This window comes from Oryctolagus cuniculus, chromosome 1, assembly GCF_051225735.1.
Source record: "Oryctolagus cuniculus isolate XC-2025 breed Fujian yellow rabbit chromosome 1, ASM5122573v1, whole genome shotgun sequence".
Taxonomy (NCBI): Eukaryota; Metazoa; Chordata; class Mammalia; order Lagomorpha; family Leporidae; genus Oryctolagus; species Oryctolagus cuniculus.
The window spans coordinates 215824862-215852747 of NC_142867.1; the positions used below are offsets into that span (position 1 = coordinate 215824862).

The 27886-nt window shown below is 50.2% G+C and overlaps 1 protein-coding gene across 9 annotated transcripts in view; it reads right to left on the reverse strand.

Annotated features, from left to right (window-relative positions):
• The window catches only part of SUSD1 (sushi domain containing 1), a 143597-nt gene that overhangs the window by 4971 nt on the left and 110740 nt on the right, over nucleotides 1-27886 (reverse strand). For 6 of the 9 annotated variants that reach the window (XM_089319325.1, XM_008252259.5, XM_089319335.1 and 3 more), the window contains 2 exons: nucleotides 18118-18214; nucleotides 13364-13625 (listed from right to left, as the gene is read on the reverse strand). In XM_089319325.1, coding sequence (XP_089175451.1) covers nucleotides 13364-13625; nucleotides 18118-18214 — 359 coding nt within the window. Of the gene's footprint in view, nucleotides 1-6939; nucleotides 6980-13363; nucleotides 13626-18117; nucleotides 18215-27886 lie in introns of all 9 variants that reach the window. The other 3 variants (XM_089319329.1, XM_089319332.1, XR_016224821.1) reach the window with 2 other exon arrangements.

Consider the following 27886-nt stretch of genomic DNA (forward strand, 5'->3'; position numbering starts at 1 on the left):
GGCCAGGGAGTGCAGCAGAGGATGGCCCAAGTGCTTTGGCCCTGCACCCCATGGGAGACCAGGAGAAGCACCTGGCTCCTGCCATCGGATCAGCACGGTGCGCTGGCCGCGGCAGCCATTGGAGGGTGAACCAACGGCAAAGGAAGACCTTTCTCTCTGTCTCTCTCTCTCACTGTCCACTCTGCCTGTCAAAAAAAAAAAATAAAATAATAGCCTTTATTTATTCCGCATAGCACAGTTCTGTTTCTAGCTCCAGGCACAATTCTTGCTGGTAGAAGAGTTCCTGTTTCCACGTCTTTCTCCTACTTTGCATAGGCACTCTGAAAGGCTGAGTCAGTCTAATCAAGAGTGCTCATGGGAGCAGCCAAGCAGGCTTCTTTACAAGTTTGCTCCAGTAGTTCCTTCCTAAGTAAATTTACAACCAGCCAATTTGAATTAATGTTTTCATAGCAATGCCATCCTCTGGCTTCCTTCCCTTCCACAGCCCCATACCACGGAATCATTTTTATTTTTCTTGTGAATCACTTGTAGAATATTCTTTTAGAAACCCGAGTGAGTGAACCATGCATTATATCATGCCCGGATCAATTACTCATTCCAGGAGAAAGTAAATTCCTGAGGACTGACTTCCCTTCTCAAGAGGGGGAGTGCTCACGCGGAGTAGTGGGGCCTCTTGGGTTTTATCCTTAACCCTTTCACTGATGGAAGCATCTCGGGTGCTGAGGAGGAAGTTAGAATGGCCCTTTTCCTATTCCCACACTTTGTGACACTTGAGGACTTTTGTGAGTGTGGGTGTTCACACAGGCATGGTCATTTCCTGAGAGTAGCAGTTCTGCTCACCAAATGGCTCAAACAATTAGCCCCACTAGTGCATCCAATTTCTCCTTGCCATTCTAGTGTTGTCTCCCTTGAATTCCCTGAAGAGTAGAGATGGCAAAGGAAATCAAAGTCGACCAGTAACTCAGAGATCGGTGCTGCTCGATAAATCAGCAACACTGTTGCATTCATTTGTCACTGAAGCTCAACAAATTGCCATAAACTTGGAGAGCTGTAACCCATTGACGAGCTCAGAATTCCAGCAATCAGGAGTTCGGGGCGTTGTAACTGGTTCTCTGCCGCCGTCTCACACGGCTGAAATCAAGGTAGCAGGTGGGCTGCACTTCCTGGTGGAGGCTCTGGGGAAGAATCTGCCTCCAGGCTCACTCAGGTCATTCACCAAATTCAGTGTCTTGCAGCTGTAGGATTAAGGTTCCCATTTTCTCACTAGCTGTCACCAGGGGCCACTCTGGGCTCCTACAGGCCATCCTCACCCCTGCCACATGGCCCCTGCTCTCTAAAGCCAGCAGGAAAATGTCACGCCCACCCTTTGAATCTCCAATTTCTCCATCTCTGATGTACAGGGCCCATGTGATTAGGTCAGCCAAATATGCATATCTGTCTTTTTGGGACCTCAAGTACACCTTTAAAATCCCTTTCCAGGAAGGGTGTTTGGCCTAGCAGATGCTCACGTCCCATAGCAGAGTACCTGGGTTCAATCCCTGAGTTCACTCCCCGGCTCTGGCTCCTAATTCCAGCTTCTTGCTAATGCAGACCCTGGGGAGGCACTGGTGATGGCTCTAGTAACTGGGTCCCTGTTACCCAACTGACCTGGATTGAGTTCTTAGCTCACGGCTTCAGCTCAAAACCTAGCCATTGCGGAATTTGGGAAGTACACCTGTGAATGGGAGACTCTGACTCTCTCTCTCTCTCTCTCTCTCTCTCTCTGTGTGTGTGTGTGTGTGTGTGTCTACTCTGAAATACTTCTTAAAAAGCCCTTTCAGAGAAACACATAAAATTATGTATGAATGAATAACTAGGAGAAACTAGGAGAAGGTGGGTAAACACCAGAAGCCAGAAACTGGGTAGGGACACATCTCAGAATTGTGTGAAAGTTTAAAATTATTATGAAGGGGTGGGCATTGTGATACAGCAGGTTAAGCTGCCACTTGGGATGTTTGTATCTCATATGGGGGCCAGTTCTAGCCCTTTCTGCTTCTCTCCTGATCCAGCTCTCTGCTAAGGCCTGGGAAAACAGTGGAAGATGGGCCAAGCCCTTGGGCCCCTACACCCGTGTGGGAGATGCAGAAGCAGCTCCTGGTTCCTAGCTTCGGATTGGCTCAGCTTCAGCTGTTGTGGCCAATTGGAGAGTAAACCAGCACATGGTTCCCTTTCCCTCTCTCTCTCTCTCTCTCTCTCTCTCTCTCTCTATCTGTAACTCTAACTCTCAAAATCATAAATTTTAAAAACTTAAAAAAATAAAAATAAATAAACAATATGTGTGCAGGTGTGACTGCACATAATACCTATCATCCTTCCTCTATCCATGAGAGACTGGTTTCAGCACCCACCTTGAATACCAAAATTTGCAAATGCTCAAGTCCCTTATTGAAATGGTGTAGTATCTGCCTATAACCTGCACACATCCTGTCATATACTTTAAATCACCTCTAGATTATTGACAATACCAAATACGAGATAAACGCTATATGAATAGTTGTTGTATCACTTAGGTAATAATGACCCTCCCTCCCCAAAAAGTTCAGTACAGACACAATTCTCTTCCCAAATATTTCTGGTCTGCAGTTGGTTGAGTCCATAGATTCAGGACCCATGGATACAAAGAGCCTATTGTGCATATGCGTACTCAAATCCTAGATTTGTATCTTGATGTAAATCTTCTCCAGCTTATTTAGTTCGGTAAGAATTGTACCTACTACGTTTCTTTTCCCAAAAAACCTGCTGTTTGCTCAGTAACCATTTGCCCCAATGCAATACATTCTTACGGAGCACCTAATGCGTGCCAGGCACTGCACCAGCTCTTCCAATGCTCCCCCTCTGGGGTTTTACACAGAATAAGCAAGCACAAGGCAAGTGTACACTAGTTGCTCTAAAGTGTGGCAGAATGCCTGGAGAGAGAGGCGGGGAGAGATCTGTCCTGTTGAGAAGATACAAGTAGCTTCAGGGAGGAGATGGCATTTGATTTTAACCTTTAAGAACAGGTGGGACTGTAATAAGCCAAGATGCACGAGCAGATGCCCAGGTGGAAGTCACTGTGCAAGCTGGAAGGCTAAGCAGAGAAAGATGGGCCCCACCCGGGGACCAGCTGGCAGGGCCTTGAACGAAGCACATGAGGCCTTGGCTGCCTGGCTACAAAGTGGAGAACCAGGGAAGAATTATCAGAAGAAATAATAAAATTAGTTCTGCAGTTTAGAAATACAAGAGTACTCCAAAAGTTCACGGGAAAGTGGAAGTAGAAGGTCAGTTTATTTGGTGCAAAAGCACTATGAAATCCAGGTATAGTTTTTCCCCTGAACTCTATGAAAACCCCTCAGCAGAGTCAAACAGGGGTCTGCAAACTGCAGGAAGGAAGAGAATCCTAGACTCTGGGGAGGGGAGATGAGACAGGAAGCTCCCAGTCACCCATGCTACGGGCAGGAGGGCCCAGGCCATGTATGAAGGAGCAGACACGGAAACAAAAGCCAAGAGACATGGCCATGGTGTGATGCTGGCTGGGAGGGAAAGAGCAGCGGCACCAGTGACTCAGAAGAGGCTTGATGCCATGGCTGGAGAACACTCCCTGATGACACTTCATTGTCGTCTCAATAGCTGTGCTCTGTGGGACTCAAGAAATCCCAGACTCACAGAACTCTGAAGCTGGAAGGGCCCCCTGAGGTCCCAGGGTGGGCTCACTGAGCCGCAGCCAAATCCAGGATCATTCCCCAGACACTGACCAATCAGCAGCAGGTTTCACACGAGGGAGCCCAGGCCTCCAGGTCTGCCACCAACCCAACTGCTGCCTCCCCAGGCCCCGTCACCAAGCTCTTTCAAGGGCAATCTGCAAAAGGTAAATAGCGAAATTCATCCCTGCACCAAGGCCAGGATGGGGCTGAGGTTTGGCACCAGGGAACTGGACCACTTTCAGCACTAATTTAGTTCTTGCCAAATTACTTTTTCAAATGGAAGACTCCAACGTTTGTTGGAAAAAGAGCCTGCCAGAGATGAGTGCACAACACAGATAAATATTTTTCTTCATGCAATTTTTAAAACTGTTTTCTAAATCTATTTGTGTACTTAATACTCTGGTATTAATTTCACAAATAGTACAAATAATTAGTCCCCAATGATAGTATACTGCAACTACTCATCTTAAAAAGAACAAAATATTGCCTCTGATTTAATTTCTAATTATAGCATAGTGTAAAGTAAAAAGTATTATAAATATTAAAATGCCAACACTCAAGCATATATAATTATATTTCAATATAATTTCAATATAAAATTGATATTTTGATATTTATATTGAAATTGAATTTCAATATAAAAGTGGGTTTTCTATTATCTTCTAGAGCCTTCTAGTGGTTTGAATTCGAAGAGTGAAATTCTCTTCAATACTGGTTCTGAAGCCGAAGGGAGAGAGGGTAATGCCAAAAGCAACTCAGATATTTTCAAATCCTCCCATCAACTTCATCATAGCAGGGTGACTGCAGCCAGCTCTGGCTACTTCTTCCTCCCAGTTTGAGTGTTTTCCAATCATACCAAACAGCCGCTGAGCGGAGCAGATTCTGGAAGCTATTGTGTGTGTGTCCGGAAGCCTGAACGTGTTAATTCTTCTACAAAAGCACCCCTGTTCCTTGGGACAACTCCATCCCCAAACACAGAGCCTGAGGGACTGGACCGCAGAGACATTTCCAAATGTAGCACAGCGGGACTGCTTCTCGGGGCCTTTGTTAAACGCTTCAACAAGCAGCGACAAAACAAGGCCCATCTTTGTGGACACTCCCTTGCTGCCTGGCCATCGGCAACCCGGGATGGCTAATGGTCAGGTAACTTGCCTGGCCCAGCTGAAAAGTCAAGTCCTCTATTCCCCTTGAAGCTGGTTCAGTAGAGATAAAAAAGCTGGGAAATAAGACCTGGGGGTGAAGCAGACAAACGGAGGAAGCCTGGTTCCCCAAGCCCCTCCTAAACATTTCCTGCAAAGCACTCTCTGCTGGCAGGATAACAGATGCCCCATTGTCAAGTGCCATCCCCGGGGCTCCCCCTGAAAGTGAGGTTGAACCGGGGCTTCCTCCCCACACCAGCCTATTGTTCAGTGCTGCTCCGAGGTGGGAGACAGGATGTAAGAGGTTAAACCAATCCCGGGCACTAAGGGCTAAGTCCTCCGCCTGCTGGAAGGACCCAAAACCACAGGCAAAGGTCCAGATTCAAAGGTCATGAACTTGACAAGATTTCTGGTCTTAGCGACAAACTGATAGGATTCCTGGGAATCAAATCCCCTGGCCGGCTGCCTGTTGGTTTTGAAGAAATGTACTGCCAGGGAAAACCCACGCTTGGCAAAGAAGGCCCTGTGGTCGCCTAGTCCCGGGTGTGAGTCCACCCCCCCACCCCCCACCCCGCCATAACTCTGCAGCAGGGAAGCAGGTTTAAGCTGTGCCTCACTCAGCAGAGACCCTTCCGCCGTGTCTCTCGGTGAAGACTTGGGAGGAAATGGTCAAGGTTGCTCTCCCATCAGGCAGAACCTGAGGCAGCCAAACTGACTGGCCAAGGGCCCCATCTTGCCCCACTCCAGGGCAGGGGATGCCTGCTTGTCCTGTGCGGCAGGAAGTGGTTATCACCTTGAGACCCCCGATCCCTACACATCCCCTTCCTTTACCTTTTGAAATAAGGGCACCGATTGCGGTTCTCCGATTTGCCCGTTCATATCTACACAGTGGCTTGAGAATGGTTAAACCTGCCACTGAGTCACAGATTGCAAAGGGCAGCCGCAGCAGCACATCTGGATTTGATCAACAGGGCTTGCAGCTGGGTGCGGCAAGCAGCCTTCGCATTGTCTTGCCCTAGGGTTCCATTTTTATTGTCTGTTGAAGAGTTCCATCCTGAACACAGGACACATTTTTCTTAAAATCATATGTGTGTGTGTGTGTGTGTGTGTGTGTCTACATGTGACACAGCCGAATGGTCAACAGCAGCTGGCTGTTAGAGCTTTTGCTGGGGTCTGGCTACACATTCTCCCAGGCTCTGCCCCCATCTCAGTGCAGCTCCGATGGGTCCCAGTGATCACAAGGCTCTGCCCCCAACAAGCAGCAGGACCAAGCACCAAAGCCAAGGCTGGGCGATCATGCACTGTACCCCCTATTCACAGTGATCCAGCCACTGGACACTCACTTAACCCAGAAGGAACAATTCTTTTTCCCTGAACTGGGAACTTTTCTGTCCCCACGGAACTTGCTCATCAGGGAAAGGTGGTATCCACCCCTCCCCCACCAAATGACCTATAGAAAATGATGAGGCCAGCTTCCACTGGGCAGAGACAAGACACAGAGAGGGGGAGGGCCGGCGCCGCGGCTCACTAGGCTAATCCTCCGCCTAGCGGCGCTGGCACACCGGGTTCTAGTCCCGGTTAGGGCACCAGATTCTGTCCCGGTTGCCCCTCTTCCAGGCCAGCCCTCTGCTGTGGCCAGGGAGTGCAGTGGAGGATGGCCCAGGTGCTTGGGCCCTGCACCCCATGGGAGACCAGGAAAAGCACCTGGCTCCTGCCATCGGATCAGCGCGGTGCGCCGGCCACGGCGGCCATTGGAGGGTGAACCAACGGCAAAGGAAGACCTTTCTCTCTGTCTCTCTCTCTCACTGTCCACTCTGCCTGTCAAAAAAAAAAAAAAAAAAAAAAAGACACAGAGAGGGGGAGTCCTACCCCCAGTCCCTCGAGTCCTGGTGGTGCCGTTTTCTGTCTAATTTCATATGCCTCCACCCCCATCCTTTCCAGCTATGGCTTTTGCTTATGCGAGTAGGAGTTGGCTTTCGGTCAGTTGTGACAATTTGAAAAGAGATCTCAATATGAACTTGATGCTGCAGGTTGGACAGGGAGAAAGCAGGACAGCATTCACAGGCAGAAAATGGGTTTACCTTTCACCTGAGCCCACACTGCACAGGAGCATCTTCTCACCTACAAAGGAAAACACAGACAGGTGACTGGATGGCACCCAGGTCAATTTAAATACTGCGGCCCACAGGCTGACGTCCTCTGAGTCCCAGCTTTTTAAATCTGAATTTGAACAAAAAGATCTTTAAGCACCATCCAGCTGCACTACCTCATGATTCATCCACGTAGCACCAGTGTTCAAGGGACTGGCCTGGGTAGCAAAGACAGAATTAACCCTACAGATCACTTGCAGAGGTTTCCGATAATGTCAGAAAGCAAACACCATGGGCAAACAACAAAATGGCCAAAGATTCATTCCGCTTGCTAGATCTGAGCAACTGCCGTTGACCGCCAGCAGAACTATGTTGGAAAAGATTTGAAGGTCACATCCAAGTTCAGCAAGAAACAGTGATGCTTATCACAGGCAAGACTATGAGAAGTCTTGGCACGTTGCTGTACCTCACCTGCCTGGACGACGCTGGGCAATCCCAGTTACCCAAAAGACAGCCAAGAACCAGGAAGGAGACAACAGGAACGAGTGTGGTGGCTCATCTGTGGGGGGAGAAACCCACAAACTCACGGGGCCACAGCTCCTTCCCTCTCCTCCCCCATGGTTATTGCCCGCATATTTGTCTGTTAGGAATCTCTATGATAAGACCTGATAAAATACCCCCAGAGGAAAGCAGGAAAATAGAGGATAGAGAAGGATCCCTCCAACCTCATTAGGAGATTCTCTTTTTTCTTTTTTTAAAAGATCTATTTACTTATTTAAAGTCAGAGTTACACAGAGAGGAGAGGCTTGGGGGGGGGTGTCTTCCATCCACTGGTTCTCTCCCCAGATGGGCACAATGGCCGGAGCTGCGCTGATCTGAAGCCAGGAGCCATAAGCTTCTTCCAGGTCTCCCATGTGGGTGCAGGGGCCCAAGGACTTGGGCCATCTTCTGCTTTCCCAGTCCATAGCAGAGAGTGGTATCAGAAGTGGAGCAGCCAGGACTCAAACTGGTGCCCATATGGGATGCTGGCACTGCAGGTGGTGGCTTTACCCACTGCACCACAGCACCAGCCCCGAGGCTCTCTTTCAGGTGACAACCTTGGGCGTTTTGGTTGTTATCTCATTAAAAATGGGGGAAAAATCTAAACTGAAAAATTCTGGGCAAAGCTTAATATGGCCATCATGTTAAGTGCAGAGACTGGACATGGAGGGAAAGGTGCTAGAGTGGTCAGTGAAGGCCATATGCTGAGACACGGGAGAAGCAGAGGGACCTCTGATGGCGACGGAGTCACCCGGGAATGGAATGCATTGGAGAAACTGGCAGGAGCCAGAGGAAGAAGGGAGCTCATTAAACTGGAGGGTTATTTTATTTTATTTTATTTTATTTTATTTTATTTTTGACAGGCAGAATTAGACAGTGAGAGAGAGAGAGACAGACAGAGGGAAAGGTCTTCCTTCCGTTGGTTCACCCCCCAATGGCTGCTGCGGCTGGCACGCTGCGCTGATCCAAAGCCAGGAGCCAGGTGCTTCCTCCTGGTCTCCCATGCAGGTGCAGGGCCCAAGCACCTGGGCCATCCTCCACTACCTTCCCGAGCCACAGCAGAGAGCTGGACTGGAAGAGGAGCAACCGGGGGCCAGCACCACGGCTCACTAGGCTAATCCTCTGCCTTGCGGCGCCGGCACACCGGGTTCTAGTCCCGGTCCCGGTTGGGGCGCCGGATTCTGTCCCGGTTGCCGTGGCCATTGGAGGGTGAACCAACGGCAAAGGAAGACCTTTCTCTCTGTCTCTCTCTCACTGTCCACTCTGCCTGTCAAAAAAAAAAAAAGAGGAGCAACTGAGACAGAATCCAGCACCCCAACCGGGACTAGAACCCGGGGTGCCAGAGCTGCAGGCGGAGGATTAGCCTAGTGAGCCGCAGTGCTGGCCTAGAGGGTCTTGATCACAGGTACATTTCATAAGGCTCATGCTGGCAGCACTTGCAGCAAAGAAATTGGTAGAAATAAGAGACTGGAGATGGGCCAGAAAATTGACATTTGGAGAAGAAACGACGAAGGCCAAACAGTGCTGATGCAAAGGAAGAAGAAAGGATGGTTTTTAGCAGCATTAGGGTGATAAACTCAACGTGATTTGAAGGTGAGAAGGAAGAAGGTGAGAATTATGTCTAGTTTTCTGTCTTTGCAATGCGGACAGATGTATGGGGACAGACACTCAGAAGAAAAAAACATGGGGGAACTGGAAGACTCATATGTCTTAGTTCCAGAATTTATTACAAAACTACAGTAATCAAAACAGTGTGGCACTGGCAGGCAGACAGACACATAGGTCCATGGAATAGAATGCCAGAGACCAGAAATAAACTACCATACATAAGGGGCCTTCAAAAAGTTTGTGGAAAATGTGTATTATGAAAAAAACTATGTATGGATTTCAAAACTTTTGGGACCAAAATAAATTTTTGTTTAATTCCATTAACCCAGAAACTTTTGGAAGGATCGCTGTATTCTGCTCAGCTCTGGGAAAAAGAGGTAACAGGAAAGTTGCCTAAAAACTAGAATTCTCATCCCAACCTCCCACTCTATTCCCCCTGTTGTGGTCTGCAGGTCTGAGTCCCCTGCTCCTACTCCAGAACTTGAAGCTCTCACCTCCAGCAGCACGGTGTTTGGAGGCAATGCCCGTGGGAGGTAACTGGGCTGAGCTGAGGACATGAGGGTCAGGCCCTCATGATGGGATTGGTGTCCCTGTAGGAAGAGGACGAAAGGGGTTGGCGCTGTGTTGTACTGGGAAAAGCCACCTCCTGCAGTGCCAGGGCATATGGGCACCATATGGCACCAGTCCCATATGGGCACCGGTTCGAGTCCTGGCTGCTCCACTTCCGATCCAGCTCTCTGCTACGGCCTGAGAAAGCAGTGGAAGGTGGCCCAAGTCCTTGGGCCCTTCTCCCACATGTGAGACCCAGAAGAAGCTCCTGGTTTCGAATTGGCCCAGTTCTGGCCATTGTGACCATTTAGGGAGTGAACCAGCAGACAGAAGGCTTTTCTGTCTCTCCCTCTCTCTGTCTGAAACTTTCTCTCTCAAATAAATAAATAAATAAAGTCTTTAAGAAAAAAAATAAAAGAGGAGGAGGAGAAACCAGAACGAGTGAGTGCACTCACCCCCTTTCTACCACCTGAGGACAGAGAGATGGGAACTGTCCCCGAGCTAGTCAGCGAGCCCTCATGGGGGGACCTCAACCAACTGGCACGTGGATTTGTGACTTGCCAGCTTCCAGAGCTGCAAGAAACACAGACCTGCTCTTTAAGCCACGTGTCTGTGGTGTCTCCTTAGAGCAGCGCAGGCTACCAACACACCCTGCCGGGCCGGAGTCCTCTGAGACAGCCACTCTTGGAGCAACATCTCAGCTGGACTCAGGCTGTGCTGCCAGAGCTTTGTCCATGGCTAGAGACCTACAGGCAGGATCTCCAGCAGTTTTCACGCAACTTAATATATAAACACGCGCCAGCATCCCATACGGGCGCCAGTTCCTGTCCCGGCTGCTCCACTTCCGATCAGAGACCCGGAGGAAGCTCCTGGCTTCTGACTTCAGATCAGCCCAGCTCTGGCCATTGGCGGCCATCTAGGGAGAGAACCAGCAGATGCAAGACCTCTCTCTCTACCTCTCAAATAAATAAAATATAAAATTTTTTAAGAAGTATTTTTTTCTCCTATTTGGGATTTTATTTGCTAATTCTTTGCCTTTCCTCCTGTCTTTATATCATCCACGGGTTTTTTTTTAACTTTTATTTAATTAACATAATTTCCAAAGTACAGTTTATGGATTACAATGGCTTTCCCCTCCCCATAACTTCCCTCCCATGCCCCGCTCTCTCTCCCCTCCCATTCACATCAAGATTCATTTTCAATTCTCTTTATATACAGAAGATCAGTTTAGTATATATTAAGTAAAGAAGTATTTAATAGATGGGGCCAGTGCATAGCAGGTAAAGCCACTACCTGCAGTGCAGCATCCCATATGAGTGCCAGTTCTAGTCCCGGCTGCTCCACTTCCAATCCAGCTCTCTGCTAAGGCCTGGGGAAGTAGTGGAAGATGGTCCAAATCTTTGGACCCCTAGACCCATGTGGAAGACCCAGAAGAAACTCTTGGTTTCGAATTGGCACAGCTCCGCCCATTGTGGCCATCTGGGGAGTGAACTAGCAGATCGGAGACGTCTCTCTCTCTCTCGCTCTCTCTCTCTGCTTCTCCTCTCTCTGTGTAACTCTGACTTTCCAATAAATAAATAAATGTTTAAAAAGTATTTAAGAAATCATAAACACCTTTCTGGACAAAATCTAGGGCATTAGCTTTCCAGTTCTGAATTCCTGCCTTCTCGTCACAAACCACTACAGACTCCCTCGCTGGTCAGCCACACACTTAACAGGAACCCTTGGCTTCACAGATCAAGCATGATTAATAGGCAGTCTTGGTTTTAAATGTGATGACCCTTACATGGAGATGGCTCCATATATTTTGCCTCAAATTCACTGGTCAAGAAATGTTTTGCTCAGTATTAACATGATTTTTCCAGTTTCCATCCCCAACCTGAAAGAACTTACACCCATCTTACAGTTCTCTCAGGGCCACCATCACAGTGCTTCTTCTGGAACAGCTTCAATCCCTGACCGATTCAGGATTCAGCCCTTGCTATACACAACACATGCACGGCCTTTGTGGATATAATGGTTGCTTGCCCAGCTCCTTCTCTAATTATCTCAGGAATATTCCATTCCAGGTCCCCTAAAACAACCACTGCTGGGAGAACACAGCAGCCCCTCCCGAGGTCAGGGGAGAGGTGAGACCAGCCCCAGCGACAGCCAAGGCAGTGAGGTAAGAAGGAAATCAGGTAATTCGGTGCTTATCTGCCCCTCCCTCCTGCCCTGTGGGCGGCAGCAGCCTGGGAGGGGTACAGGGAAGTGGACAACTCAGGCCTGCGCAGTGCATCTGAATGAAGGCTTTTATGAAGCTTAAAAGAACTCAACCCAGGCCAGTGCAAACACAAACCCGGCAAGCCTGCTAGAAAGCTCAGAGTGTGTCCCTTCCCCATCCCCGTGAGCTTCAGCCGCCCACCCCTTCTTTGTCTCCGTAAGCTCTTGTGGGATATAATGTGATACTTTATTACCTGCATTTCCATGTCCTTAAACATTTTTGAATCCTGATTAACATGTAACAATGGCACATGTCTCTAGAGTACCACGTAACACTCCAATACATACGTGCATATCCAGTGTGCACTGATCAAATCATGGCACTCAGTATCTCCATCTCCCCATGTCACCCCTGTGTTTGGAGAGTTCAAGCTCCTCTCTTGCAGCCACTCATAAAATATGTTATAGTTTATTGTGAACTATAGCCCCCCAACACACACACACACACACACACACACAGTGCTACAGAACACCAGAACACATTCCTCTACCTAACTGTCTGGTTGTTTTCTTTTTAAAGATTTATTTTATTCATTTGAAAGGCAGAGTTAGAGAGAGAGAGAGAGAGAGAAGCCAAAGCCAGGAGCCAGGAGCTTCTTCCAGATCTCTCACGTGGGTGCAGGGGCCCAAGCATTTGGGCCATCTTCTGCTGCTTTCCCATGCACATTAGCAGGGAGCTGGATCAGAAGTGGAGCAGCAGAGGCTCGAACCAGTGCCCATATAGATGCTGATGCTGCAGGTAATGGCTTAACTCCCTGCGCCACAACGCCAGCCCCTAACTGTGTTTTGGAACCTTCTATCCAACCTCCCTCTTTTGTGCAACCCCCTTCGTGCAGCCTCTAGTAATCACATGCTACATTTAGATCTTTGAAAACCTTGGGGTTGGGCTTTGTTAATCTTTTCAGTTTCCACATATGAGGGACAACATGTACCATGTGTCTTTCAGCAGCTGACTTACACCCATTCTTTATAAAGGCAGAGGATTCCACGTTAAGAGACTAAAAGAGTTTCATAGTTATGAAATGCAGCGTTCATCTCAGATACCGGGCAAACAAATGTTCAAACATCCACGTTGCATGTGAAGAAGAAAAATGCAGCCTTCAAAGAGAGCTTCTAGGACGTCACCCCTGGGACAGGCACGTGGCACAGCATTCGAGTCCCACTCAGGGGCCTGCCTTCCCTATCAGAGTGCCTGATTCAGACAGCCACTCCGCTTCCCGTCCAGCTTCCTGCTGAGGTGCACCCTGGGAGGCGGCAGATGATGGCTCAAGTACTCGGGTCGCTGCCACCCACATAGGAGACCTGGATTGAGATCCTGGCTCCTGACTTTGGTCTGGCCCAACTCTGGCTCTTGCTCAGCATTTAGGGAATGAACCAGTAGATGGAAGAGTTCTATCCCTCTGCCTTTCCAATATGATGAAAACAAATTTTAAAAAATGTTTTTAAAAAAGCATACCTTATTCCATTCACTTGTGATTCGTAATATGATGCAGTAATCATGCCCTGTTTTCAAAGGTGCATTGTAGTATTTCCCATAGTACAGCCTGTCTCCCATAGACATCTCCACAACGGCATCATCTGGAACATCTTGGGCCGGTATTTCTGCAGCCACGTACCCATTAGCATCAGAGCCATTGCTAAAGAATGAGGCAGCCCCCTCGGAATCACAAGAAAATGTGCTTTGCAGGGCCAGGGGAAGCACCAACACCTGATATGAACTGGAATAAAAAGGAAAAGTACCTGTCAGGCTTCGGTGGAAGGATTCTCTCATTCACTTATTCATACCTACTGAACGCTTGTTATGAGATAAGCACTTTTCTGTTTAAAAGATTTATTTATTTATTTGAGAGGTAGAGTCACAGAGAGAGGGAGAGACAGAGAGAGAGGTCTTCCATCCTGTGGTTCACTCCCTAAATGGTTGCAATGGCCGGAGCTGCACCAATCTGAAGCCAGGAGCCAAGAGCTTCTTCCAGGTCTCCCACACAGGTGCAATGGCCCAACCACTGGGACCATCTTCCACTGCTTTCCCAAACCATTAGCAGAGAGCTGGATCAGAAGTGGAGCAGCTGGCATTCGAACCGGTGCCCATATAGTATGCTGGCCCCACAGGCAGCAAGCTTTACCTGCTCCACCACAGTGCTGGCCATGAGATAAGCACTTTTTTAGGCACTGGGAACACAACACTAGATAAGAAAAAGTCCTGACTGTGAAATCCACCAGTCTGACAGCTTGGGTAGCCAGGGAGCTCTAGTTTCAACCTATGGTGTTAATGCAGAGGACACTGAGCGAGGGGCCTCTCCAAGTTCTAGCTACCAAAGACACCAAATACACCCTCTTTAGCTGGGAAAAGCTGCTGCATGTAGCCCTGCCCTGTGAGAATGTCATCAGGCTGATCTAATCAGCGATTTTCACGTGGGTAAATAAAGCCTGGTGATGGAAAGGATTTAGCAATCACACAGAGGCCAGCTGCCTGTACGAGTTAACGTGCTAAGTCTGAAGAAAGATTCCCGACGATCATGCGGCAACCGAAGGAGAGCTCATGTGATTTACATTGCCTGCGGTCCACAGTCTGAAACCAAAGTTCATGTGAAATAAGGAGAAGCCAGGAGTGCAAAGTTGCCAGGAGTTAACCCGGTCTGACTATATTCCCAAAGCCAGCAGAGAGGCAAAATGCCCCATGTCCATGGGGAAGCTGTCCCCTGAAAGTGGCCAGGGAAACACGCTAGCAGCCAGGTGGGATTTTGTCCTGTGTTTTATTATGTATCCCACCAGATAAGAACCCTGTCAATGAAAGGTAGTACAGGAATTTTAATGCAGTGAGAGTGACTCATGCCTTTCCTTGCACTCCTGCTATTCAGTCCTTATCTCCCACCGCTAGTACAGTAAACGTCTGAATGCCTGCTCTCTCTGCCACACTGGCTAGCAGGGATTTGAATGCCTTACGCTTGTATCCTTACAAGTCCTTGCCCGGTTCTGCAGCTGTGGCCGATTCTCCTGCTAATGCTTCTTGAGTTGAAATGTCAGTACAGAGGAAAAGTATGCATCGGCACTGGATATGATCAGGCTGATTTCCAAAACACATTAAGCCATATAATTCTTTTTTTATTATTATTAAAGAGTTACTTATTTATTTGAAAGACAGTTACAGAGTCAGAGAGGGAGATACAGAGAGAAATCTTCCATCCACTGGTTCACTCCCCAAATGGCTGCAATGGCCAGAGCTGGGTCAGACCAAAGCCAGGAGCCAGGAGCTGCTTCTGGGTCTCCCACGTGGGTAGCAGGGGCCCAAGGACTTGGACCATCTTCTGTTGCTTTCCAAGGCACATTAGCAGGATGTTGGATTGGAAGCGGAGCAGCCAGGACTTGAACTGGCGCCCATACAGGATGTCGGCATTGCAGGCTAAGGCTTTGCCTGCTATGCCACAACACCAGTCCCTAGGCTACATAATTATAATATAGTAGTAAATCTACACCTCCAGCTCCACATTCCTGAGGCTGCATCTCCTGTTCCCTAAAACTTCCTGAATCCCTGGGGTGAGAAGAGGGAGCCCCCAGCCTCAACAGGCACTGAATTGGGAAAGTCTCTACCACCCACTGGCTTCCCAAATGCCCCGCAGTCTGTCCTCACAGGGCCCTGAGATCCACAAAGCGAGCTCACTTTCAGCAAAGGACTTTCTACAAGAGACAAGGTCAAACCTGAAGGGTAGTGGGCTGTGGCCATCATCGTCAGTAAGGTTTACTGTACAACCATCACCTCCAGGGAACAGCTACCCCAACAAATCTGCCAGGGGTTGACGATGTCCCTAGGACCCGTAGCTTCAGGTAAGAAAGTCACTCTTGCTGCAGCTCCATGTGGTCCACAAGCACGTCCTCCCATGTAGCAGATGAAATCAAGTACAAGTTCAAAGCTCGGCTGCACCCATTCGGCTCTGTACGTTACCCATGGAGTCTCGGATTTTTTTTAAATTGCTGATAACATGCACACCCCAGGTGATTCCTATAAGCAGGCAAGTGTGTGAGACACCAGCATGTAAGAGAGCCCAGAAACAGGCTGCCTCGTCTGCCTAAGATCAGGGAGAATTGGGCCCAGGGCCCTGGCTCCGCCTGCCCTAAGCCGCTGCCCCCAAACAATGCACAAGGCAGGCCCGGGCCTGGCAAAGCTGCTCCCCCGAGCTCAAAGCAAATGGTCAGGCTGCAGAAAGCAGTGCACTGGCATGGCTGGCGTCAGGGAAGGAGCCGCAGCTTTGGCGGGCTTCTCCTCTCTCTCGCCGCTGTCCTCCTAGGAATGACTCACAGAGCTCCACTTCCTGTTTTGCAGTCACAGGCCGGCACTCGGCCACAAGGGCAGACTGTCACCTGGCTTTTCCCTCTGCCTTACGTAATCATTTGGTTTAAATAGCACTTCTGCTCTTGGATGTGCTCTCAGCCTGTGATGTCACAGCCTCTGTTCTCAGCACTGCAAAGTCTTCCAGTACCCCAGCAGGCATCAAGACACAGCCTGGGGAGGCAACAGCCATCCCTGGACCTATGGCAACTGCTGGGCTTCGCTATCCAGGCAGGAAAACCCGAAGTTCCCTTGGGATGGACACACAGACAGTCCCTCGAGACGTTCTTTTTCCTAACTCTGAAATATCTCACATTCATGTTTACTTGGATTGCATAAAAGAGGAAGAGAGGGCATGGGCATTTGGTGCAGTGGTTTGAGACACTGCTTGGGACACCGGGTTCAAGTTCAGGCACCCCTCCTGATTCCTGCTAATGCACACACCGGGAAGCAGTATGAGATGGCATAAGTACTTGGGTCCCTGCCACCCACGTGGGAGATCTGGATTGAGTTCCCACTCCCGGCTTCTACCTGACACAGTTCCAGGTGTTGCAGGCATTGGGGGCACGAAGCAGCAGCTGGAAGTGCTTGTTCTCTCTCTCTCTCTCTCTCTCTCTGACTTTCAAATAAATAGAATACAAGTATTTTGAAAAGAGAGAGAACTGCATAAGGTCACGCATGCTGTCTCCTTGACCTTGTGAGCATGTTGCTCCTCTCTCCCCGGGCTGACTTCAATCTTCCTCTTTAAAACAGGGACCTATTCTACCTTCCCAATTCTGCCATGACCTTTGCAAGTAAATTCTTAACTGAACACAGGGTAGGCCTCCAATTGAGGTAAATGAATTCCATCCTAATACCATCTGGAATCCCAGAAATGATCACTAACTACATGGTGTCTCGCCCTTAACACAGTACACAAGTGGATACAAGGGATTACCCACAACGAGCCTTTCAACCACTACACACACCCCTGCGTCAGCCTCAGGTAGAGGGAAACATCTATGTGAAACGATGCTCCTGGCCCACCACCACCAATGGACGTGCTGTGGGGTGAGAGCTGACGGTGTAAGGTGGGCGGGCAGGTGTTAGGACAGGCGGGTTAAGCTGCCACGTGGGATTGCCACGTCTCATATCACAGAGCCAGGTCAAGTCCCAGCTCCTCTGCTTCAATCCAGCTTCCTGCTGCTGCAGCCTGGGAGGCAGCAGGTGATGGCTCACGTACCTGGGCCCCTGCCTCCTACATGGGAGACCCAGATGGAGTTCCAGGCTCCTGGCTTTGGCCTGGTTCAGCTCTGGCTGTTGTGGCTATTTGGGGGTGAACCAGCAGTGGAAAGATTTCTGTCTCCTCTCTCTCTCTCTCTCTGCCTTTCAAGTAGATGAAAATAAATGTTTTTAAACATAAAAAAATATAACATGGTGAAACTGTTAGGCAAGCACTACACAGAACAGTCCAGAAGGCACATACTGATTGAAGAAACCAGATGACAATGGATCTTTAAAACTACAAGAGCAAAACTATATGGGAACAGAGCAAACGTGGCATGGGACAAGCAAGGTACTGCCTGTGAAAGACGATGCCTCACATGTAACAGGCACTCAATCAACAGTTGTCCAATGACCAAAGGAGTGGATTTCATTTCTTGAGCTACGCTGCCCACATGCTTGTGTCTGGTCCCTTAGAAGTCTCTCTATTCATTCAGCAGGCTGCTGGTTGGGATGAAAGGCCCTGTCTGTGCTCAAGGTCACAAAAGAGAAGGCCCTGCTGCCTCGGCCCAAGTAATCGAGCCCAGTCACCCACACCGAAGTCTCCCCTTCGCCAGAACAAAAGTTTCCAGAACACTCCGTGGGGATCGGAAGACAGCCATGGGAAAGATACAGCCACTGACCTGATAGGACCATTCATCTCCTTGACTCTCTTCAACGCGAGGCGTGGCGGAGGCCCTCCATGTACTGTAAAAAATTCTACTTCCGGAAGAGGAGGCTCTGAAAACATGTGGAAAAGAAGAAAAGAAAGAGTATAATCAGAACAAGTAAAATGGATGAAGAACCCAGCCCTCCTGCAAGCCATAAAAGGGACAGTTGTAACTTAAGAAGTGTTATGGATATTCTGACATGTGCTACATCATGCAGGCACCCCTGAACACATCATGCTAAGTGAGGGAAATCAGCCAGACACAAAAGGACAGACACAGCAGGATCTGCAAAATGCCATGGAAAAATGGAATTAAAAGATGAGTTTATTTCAGAGCAGAAACTTTGAAACCCACGCATAGCTCTTCCATAATACTCATTTTCAATGAACTTTTTGAAGATTGCTCCTAGTATATGATCCCTCCAAAATGAAATATCTAGCGTAGGTGAATTCAGAGGTGGAAGTGGATCAGAGGTTGCCAGGGGTTGAAGCAGTGGCTGGAAAATGGAGAAATACTGCTTAATGGTCACAAAGGATCTGTTTGAGGTGATGAACCTGTTTGGGAACTAGATGGTGATGACAGCTGCACACATTGTGAACATGTTTAATGCCAATGGATTACAAACTTCAGAACGGCTTGGCCGGCACTTTTTGTTATTTTACCCAAATTAAAGGGGGTGATGAGGCCGGCGCCGCGGCTCACTAGGCTAATCCTCCACCTTGCGGCGCTGGCACACCGGGTTCTAGTCCCGGTCGGGGCGCCGGATTCTGTCCCGGTTTCCCTCTTCCAGGCCAGCTCTCTGCTGTGGCCAGGGAGTGCAGTGCAGGATGGCCCAAGTCCTTGGGCCCTGCACCCCATGGGAGACCAGGAAAAGCACCTGGCTCCTGGCTCCTGGCTCCTGGCTCCTGGCTCCTGGCTCCTGCCATCGGATCAGCACGGTGCGCCGGCCGCAGCGCGCCGGCCACGGCGGCCATTGGAGGGTGAACCAACGGCAAAGGAAGACCTTTCTCTCTCTCTCTCTCTCTCTCTCTCACTGTCCACTCTGCCTGTCAAAAAAAAAAGGGGGGGGGGTGATGAGCAGTAGCAGAGACTGAGCAGCATGGGCTTCACAGCCTGCTTAGCAGGTGGGGTCCCATTTGGACTTCGTATCTTTATAATCGTGGACCTCTCTGTCCTTACTTTGCCTTCCCCAGTGACAACATTTCCCACGTAGTCTTCCACTGGAGGAAAAAAGATCCAGACGGGCTGACATGAGTGTTCCAAGATGTTACCAGTCACCACATGCACGGTGTTGGTATGCCAGCTGCCACTGTGCCTCGTGGGAAACGCAGCCAAGATGTTCCGGGCACTCAGCACATATCCTGGATGTGGCCTGTAGGTGCCTCATATCACTTATGGCCCACGATGGTGCTACCAAGTGGATGACATTTATGGAAGCTATTACTTTCTCCCTCTCCTGGCATTCTTCCCTTGGCTCACGCAACAGGAACTTCTTCCTGCTCCGCATATTAGGAGAAGCACGTCCGTCTGTCCTTCCATCCACGCGCTGTGAGACAGCTAGAGTTCCACTCGTGTTCGCAGGGGGCCCTACCCCTTTATACTCTTTTATTTTTCTTTTGTTTTATTCCCATCTTCCATGCAGGAGGCAAACCTAAGTCACAGCAATTGTGAAGCCAGGTCTACATTTGTCCTATAGATTTAAATTCCTCCCCCACCCTGGGTGGAAGGAAGATCCAGGAAGTTTTATTTCGGCCTCAGATCCAAACCAGTTTCACCAGCAACAGAACTGGTCATCTGATCCTTATCTGATGCTGGCGCGTATTTTCCCATGTTCCTACACTCAGACGGGGAGCAAGTATGACTGTTCTCTCAGAAAACCTCACGCTTGGCCGGCGCCGCGGCTCACTAGGCTAATCCTCCGCCTAGCGGCGCCGGCACACCGGGTTCTAGTCCCGGTCGGGGCGCCGGATTCTGTCCCGGTTGCCCCTCTTCCAGGCCAGCCCTCTGCTGTGGCTAGGGAGTGCAGTGGAGGATGGCCCAGGTGCTTGGGCCCTGCACCCCATGGGAGACCAGGAAAAGCTCCTGGCTCCTGCCATCGGATCAGCGCGGTGCGCCGGCCGCAGCGCGCCGGCCGCGGCGGCCATTGGAGGGTGAACCAACGGCAAAGGAAGACCTTTCTCTCTGTCTCTCTCTCTCACTGTCCACTCTGCCTGTCCAAAAAAAAAAAAAAAAAAGAAAACCTCACGCTACAGACAAGGAAGCGAATGCGTGGAGAGATTTAGTAATCCGTCCAGGAGCACACGGTTAGCACGAAGCAGAGCCAGGGTCTGAGCCCAGTTCAGCTGCAGGGTTCCCTTGCTCACTCTGGGACCTCTTAAATGTTTGGCTCCACCGGACTGATACAGCAGGTTTTCACTTTTTTTTTTTTTTTTTTTTAAGATTTTATTTATCTGAGAGTTAGAGTTACAGACAGTGAGAGAAAGAGACAGTGAGAAAGGTCTTCCATCCACTGACTCACTCCCCAAATGGCCGCAATGGCTGCACCAATCCAAAGCCAGGAGCCAGGAGCTCTTCTGGGTCTCCCACACAGGTGCCAGGGCCCTAGCATCTGGGCCATCTTCTACTGCTTTCCCAGGCCACAGCAGAGAGCTGGATCGGAAGCGGAGCAGCTGAGACTTGAACTGGTGCCCACATGGAATGCTGGCACTGCAGGCAGAGGATTAACCTACTGAGCCACAGTGCCAGCCCCTCTCATCACTTTTGAGTGAACTAATAAAATCTAGTTTAAAATACTGAGTCTGCAGTGACTCTACAAATGTATCAACTCTGGAAAAAAAGAACCCATCTGCCACAATTACAGTGGTGTCACAGGTCTGCCCGGTATAGCATCAAAGAAGACAGAGTTAACATAGAAAATAATCACTCCTGGGGCTGGTGTTGTGGTTCAGCCAGTTAAACTGCCACCTGTGATGTCAACATCCCATATCATAGTGCCAGTTCAAATCCTGGCTGCTCCACTTCCAATCCAGCTCCTGGCTAATGTGCCTGGGAAGGCAGCAGAGAATGGCCCAACTACTTGGGCCCCTGCACCCATGTAGGAGACCAGGATGAAGCAGGCTTCTGGCTTAGGCCTGGCCCAGCCCTGGCTGTTGCAGCCATCTGGAGAGTGAACAAGCAGATGGACAATCTCTCTCTGTCACTCCCTCTGTCTCTGTGATTCTGCCTTTCAAAAAAATAAAATAAATATTTGAAAGTCAGAGTTACACAGAGAGAGAAAGAGAGGCAGAGAGAGAGAGAGAGAGAGAGAGAGAGGTCTTCCATCCGCTGGTTCCCTACCCCAGTTGGCCGCAATGGCCGGAGCTGCACCAATCTGAAGCCAGGAGCTTTTTCCAGGTCTCCCATGTGACTGCAGGGGCCCAAGGACTTGGGCCATCTTTCACTGCTTTCCCAGGCCACAGCAGAGAGCTGGATCAGAAGTGGTGCAGCCGGGACTCAAACCAGCACCCATACAAGATGCTGGCACTGCAGGCGGTGGCTCTACCCACTATGCCACAGCACTGGCCCCAATAAAATAAATCTAAAAAAAAAAAAAGAACAAAGGATCGCTATCATGCTGTGGGAAGACTCTAGGTTCATATCCTGGTTCTACCATTTCTGCCTCCAGCTGCCTCATCTGTAAGACAGAGGTAAAAGTCATCCCACCTCAAAGGTCTGTTCAGAAAATGAATGTGTCTATTGATAATGATGGACAACAATCGCTAATGAGCCAACACAAGTAGAGAGAATAGAAAGCGTCTGGAAGACATCAGCCCTCGGTGCACGCTGGCTGCTTTTACAATATCGCTTGAGCTACACCCACTGGGGACCAATGCCACACTAGGAGCTTTACTGTTTCATCAAGTCCTCCCAGAAGTTCTGTGATGGTCAGTTCTGTCTGATCTACGAAGGCAGGTAGGTTAAGACACACCGCTTGATGTGGCTGAGCCACGGTGAGACCCAGGTTAACTGGATCCCAAAGTCAACCTTGTCACCGTGTCATACCAGGACAATGCTTGTTTTTGCTTGGCCTGAGACTTGAGATGGTCTAAAAGTAGGAACAGTGGGCTCCTGGGCCATCCCTGGCCCAAGACCAGAGGAGGGGAGGCTGGGAGTCTGGAGCAGCCAAACCTCACGGGTCTCTCAGTGAGCAGGTGTTCGGCGGGAAGGGATAGGTGGGAAAGAGAACTTGGGGCTGGCCCCCAGAAGGGCGACCCTGGGGACGGGGTCAGCGCCTGCCCACCTTTCACAAAGAGGAAATGTCACCTACAGGACTGTGAATGAGCCAGGGGCCATCACATCGCAAGGGGCTCCCCACGGGGCAAGGAGTGGCATCAGAGGCCACAAGTGGAAGCGGCGTCCCTGCATGAGGGCTAGAGGAGGGTTCTGCTGAATGAACTGGGGGTTGAAGGAAAATAAGCCTGGGAGAGACTGAGGAACTGTAAACCTGTGGTTGCAAAGCGCCCCAGAGTCTCGGAGCCCGCACGTCTCCTTTTTATACACACTTGATACATGTTAGCTGTATGTGGTGAGCAGCCCCTCCCCTTCCCAGGCAGTTCCTTTGGGGCCGTCATCCACCGCAGTGCAAACCCCTCTGGCCCAAGCCCCCATCCCAGCATCATCACAGCACTGGTTGAGAAGTCCACTGAATGCTGGGAGCTTCGAGGGCTTGGGTGTTCCTTGGGGGCTGGTTGTAGCTGTGAGTACCGGGTGAGGTAGGTCTGCCGACAGAGGGCAGCGTTGCTGAGCCATGCAGCCGGGCTCCGCGGGCACCACTGTGGCTGATCTTGCTGGTTCTGAGTGACACCCATCCCTGGACTTCCCAGTGCTGTGAGCCAACAGATTCCTACGCTTTGGTGGCCTGGACCTGGGCTCCTGGCCCGTGCAACCTGAGGAACCCTGGCTGATCACAGCTCATCCAGCTCCCCGGTGCTCTGCCCAGGGCAGGACACACAGCTCGGTACTGGGGGGAACTCTGGCACCAGACTCAGGGGGAGCAGCTCTGCCTGTGTGGGAGAGGAACTGCCCTAAATCTCAGGTGGTGGCGCAGTGAGGACAGCAGGAAGAGCCACCTAAATGAGACCCTGGCCCGAGCCATCCCTCCTGCTAGGTCCACCTCTGGCTCAGCTCAGCAGGGAGCGCAGAGACTGGGAGACAGAGGAAAAGAGAGAAGGGGAAAAACACGAATGCTTCCCTGCTAACCCCCAGCCTCAAACCCTGCCCCAGTGAAACTAAGGGCTAGGAAGCCAACACCCACCCTCAGGATTCTACTTACCACACTGGGAGATATCTCGGGGTGGAAGCCCTCAACCCCAAATTATAACAGAAACTTAAGACTTCCTGGGCCTTTACAATCTTTAAAGCCCAATCAAATGGTTATTTATACACCCACACTCAACAGACACCTCTGTGCCCAGGCCCTGTGCCGGGTTGGGTAGAAAGAGCCGCGGAACACATGGATTCTGCTTCCCAGAAACTCGTGGTAGAAAGTTTTGGAAACAGGCAGTGCTTAGAGCTGTGACAAACATATACACAGGTGCTACAGTGCCACCCAAAGGAGGAACATCTGACCCAGGGCAAGGAGATGAGGTCATCAAATACAGTAAGAGACACAGAGGCCAGAGGGAGGTGGGGGAGGGGTAGCGACAGAAGCGTGAGTTCAAGGCTAAAGAGGCAGGGGTTCAAGTTGGAAGGGTCAGCGTAGGTTAGATCTGAGGTCTCTTAAATGGAAAGCCATTTATAGATTTTTAGCAGATTTGAATTTCAGAAACACGACATAGACAGTTGATTGGAAGCGATTTCCAGAGACCCTTGAAGGCCACCTGCCGCGGCCCCAGCTGACAGAGCCCCACATGACACCCTGCTGTGTTCCAGAGGGGTCAGAAAAAGACCCCCTGGGGCACACCTGCGGCAGACAGGGGCCAGGTTCCCACGGCCATGACGGGAAGAGGGAGAAGTGTGTCTGCTCCCTGGAGGAGGGCCCTTTCCTGGCTGAGGGTCGCCGCCCTGGGCCTCGATGCTCTCTCCCAAAGGCTCGGCGTCGCTTGTGCTTTGCCACTCTCGTGTGTAACTCCACTCAGGCTGCTGTCAATTAGGGCTCTGTTCGTTCTTCTCCAAGATCAGTAACTCAAGTTCCTCTGATCTCTTGGCCAACCTTTCAAAACCACCCAGTCTCCTGCCACATTCAGGAACCCACCGTAGAACAAAGGGCTCGCTGGGCTCCCAGCAGGGGGAGCCACGGATGGAGCCGGAAGGGCCTCTCCCGCCAGGGGTAAGCCCCATCATTATTGCCTTTTCCAGGCCCGGTTTCCTTCTTGCCTTGTTAAAGGCGCCACAGTCATCTGGCTGAGTGGGTTAACTGTGACCCCCGGGCTGCCTTCTGTTCTGCTTGCCCAGACCCTCCCCCTCCTACGTCTCCTGGACCTCATCGGGCTGCTCCTCGTTCACACGTGAAGGGGAAAGCACCCGTCCTCCCAGGCGCTGCTCCTTGCCTCCCAAACTGCTAACCTCGGCACACCTGCTCTCCTTTGCTGCAGCCTCGCAGCTGATTTAAACTAAGACACGGGTCAGGTGCGTGCTGGCAAGTGCAATTCTTCCACCCTGGGTGTGTGAGATCAGAGAGGGGCCAGGAGGGAGACCTTTGTCACCAACCTTTGGTGTCAACAGGATCCACTTCCTGCCAGGAGCAAAAACACAAGGGTTACTGGGCAAGGAAACTTTGAAGAGGAAGGAGAAAAGCAATGCAGGAGAAACTCCCCTGCAGAAGAACAAATGCGAAATTATTATAACTGCAATCTCAAGGTACAAACAAGGGGAGGCAAAGCGATGGAAAAGCCAGTCTGGAGAGAGACTGACTCAGGTTATACTAGGTAATATGGACAGTATTTCAAGGGAACTCAGAGGAAAAAAAATTATTATCTAAACTTGGTCTCATCTTACCTAAAAAAAATTCCAAGTCCCAAGTTTTAAATGCAAAACACAAACCATTAAAAAGCAGAAAGTATTGCAGAATAAGAATTGATCTGCTTTCAGGGTAGGGGAAGCTTTTCTTGCCATGACCACAGGCAGCAATTTTAAAGAGACCAATAAAACTGATGACATGAAAATTTAAGAGGTCTAAATGTCAAAAAAATTGAAAAGAAAATTAAACAGTAAATAATCCTGGAGTGGGATTTGTAATATGTAGGACAAACGATGAGTAACACAGACACAGGCGAACTACTAAACCAACAAGTGCTAAGGTGTTAAAAATTCCTGCCTCTAACACTCACCAAAGTGAACAGAAAGGGCCGGCGCCGCGGCTCAATAGGCTAATCCTCTGCCTAGCTGCGCCGGCACACCAGGTTCTAGTCCTGGTCGGTGCACCGCATTCTGTCCCGGTTGCCCCTCTTCCAGGCCAGCTCTCTGCTGTGGCCCAGGAGTGCAGTGGAGGATGGCCCAAGTGCTTCGGCCCTGCACCCCATGGGAGACCAGGAGAAGCACCTGGCTCCTGCCTTTGGATCAGCGCGGTGCGCCGGCCACAGCGCGCCAGCCGTGGCAGCCATTAGAGAGTGAACCAACGGCAAAGGAAGACCTTTCTCCCTGTCTCTCTCACTGTCCACTCTGCCTGTCAAAAAAAAAAAAAAAGAACCCAAGTCAAAGAAGATTTATCTCAACAAAACCGAGAAACTTCATACTGTAAAATTCAAATGAACACCAAGGACGGAATGAAAGTGCTACTTTTCTGAAATTTCTCTAATAAAAGGTGAGGAGAAAAATCAAGGCCCCATGAAGGTTCCTTCACCATCCTCAGACGCATCCTGCCACCCAGGTGGGACAAACTGAAATTGATGGCAACAGGAAAAATAAGTTGTCAGCAACCACAAGACCACGTGATCTAGGAGTCAGAGCCAAAGAAGGGCTACCCCTACGTCTCTTTTATGAGGAAGGGGGTGGTGCCCTCATTGACAATGCAAACCGGAAGGAGTGTGGGCAGGATTTAGTGTGCTTCCACGTGGAGCTAACTTCCAGGTAGCCAACATGGCATCCGCTCCTCCTTTCTGATCATTCCATGGGTGCTTCTCTGGCTGCCTCCCCCTCCCCCGCCCATAGGCAGTCCTCTGGCCCACTCCTGATGGCCACTCTCCCTGTGGGGCTGCCCACACTCACAGTGCATACATACGTCCATGTGCATGCCATCTTAGCCTCTGCTTTGAATTTTTATCTCTGTGGGGGCAAGAACCCCGAATAAAGAGTAAGACACTTGCGCCCACAAGAGGAGCTGGGAGACACCCAACACCCACACAGCCATTTGATTGCGGGTCTGGGGTTCAATCTAATAGGTGGACCTATTTCCTGGCCTGAGCTAACACGAGGCATCCACATGGCCAAGAGCCTGCACCATGGACATAGTTGTGAAGGCCGAACCCTCGCTGGATGTCTGGGGCAGCTGCCACCACCCACTAGGAGACAGGGGGCTCCCAGGATACCTGTGGTGCACTAGAACTAGCCAGAGGGTTCTCGTTTAGGACACAGGGGTGCGGATTCCGTGGCTTGTGGGCAGCCAACCACAGAAGAGAGGGTATCGTAGAAGAATGCCAGAGACTTGGTCCTGCACTGTGGCGGCGAGGGGAGGGGAGGACCCGGACAATTGGGGGCCTCATCTGATGATGCTTGGGGCGTTTTCAGCTGCCTTCCTAACCACCCGGAAAACACTTCCTCTGAGATGGAAAAACTGCCCGGTGAACACGGGCAGAATGATGTCCTTCTATCACTCACCCTCCAGTGATCACCTTGTGCAGTGCACGTGGCCTGGTTCACCTCTGCCTTTATGCAAATGCACCTGCCTCCTGCTTCCTCCACCTCCCCCCCCATCTCCCCCCCCCGTGTCCCCCCCCACCCCCTTATCCAATTTTCTCCTCTCTGGTTTCCTCTCTCTCCCTGTAGGAAGGCAATTTCGCCTTGGCAAGAAAACAGCAGAGCCGACGTGTGCACAGCTCTTCTGACTCCTTGGGGTCCACCGAGGAAGAAAGTTTACTCCTCACCCCAGCCGGCCCTAAGGGGAGCTACCCCAAAGACCTGAGCTCACTGAGGCACCAGGCTGACGGGATCTCCCTGCCCCACCCCTCGCCAGCACCCTCTCCCCGCTCTCCCTGCAACACTTGCCTCTGTCTCTCAACACAGCTAGAACTCTGAGGTCAGCAATATATTTAAAGTGCTTGTTAGCATCTTGTTCCCATCAGGAAGATTTAGTTTAAAACAAAACACTCACAAGGGAAATTCCACTTCACTTCTGGGAAATTAGCTGCTGCATCTTCCAGATCCAAATCCTTAGACTAACACAGCTGGGGCTACTAAAAATTCAAAAGCTCACAAATGGCCTCAAACACCCGCACACACACCTTGGGTACCAGGAGTATCTCTTTCCATCAATACGTGAGGTTCTCATGTATAAAATGAATACCTTGGGGTTGGGCTTTGTTAATTTTTCATATGGTCTTAACCACTTGAATTCTCATGCTTTCTCAAAACTGCAAATTCTTGGAAAATACTCCTCGGTGGCCAAGGCCTCCACAAGCTTAAGCAGCTCAATGGTGCCCCCTGGTGGCTGTGAGAATAGACACAGGGAGCCTGAAGACGCTACCATCCTAAAGACAAAGCAAAATTAGAATCTCATCAAGATGAAACTCCCCACCCCGTATTCAAAAATTACAAAGTGCCATTTCAA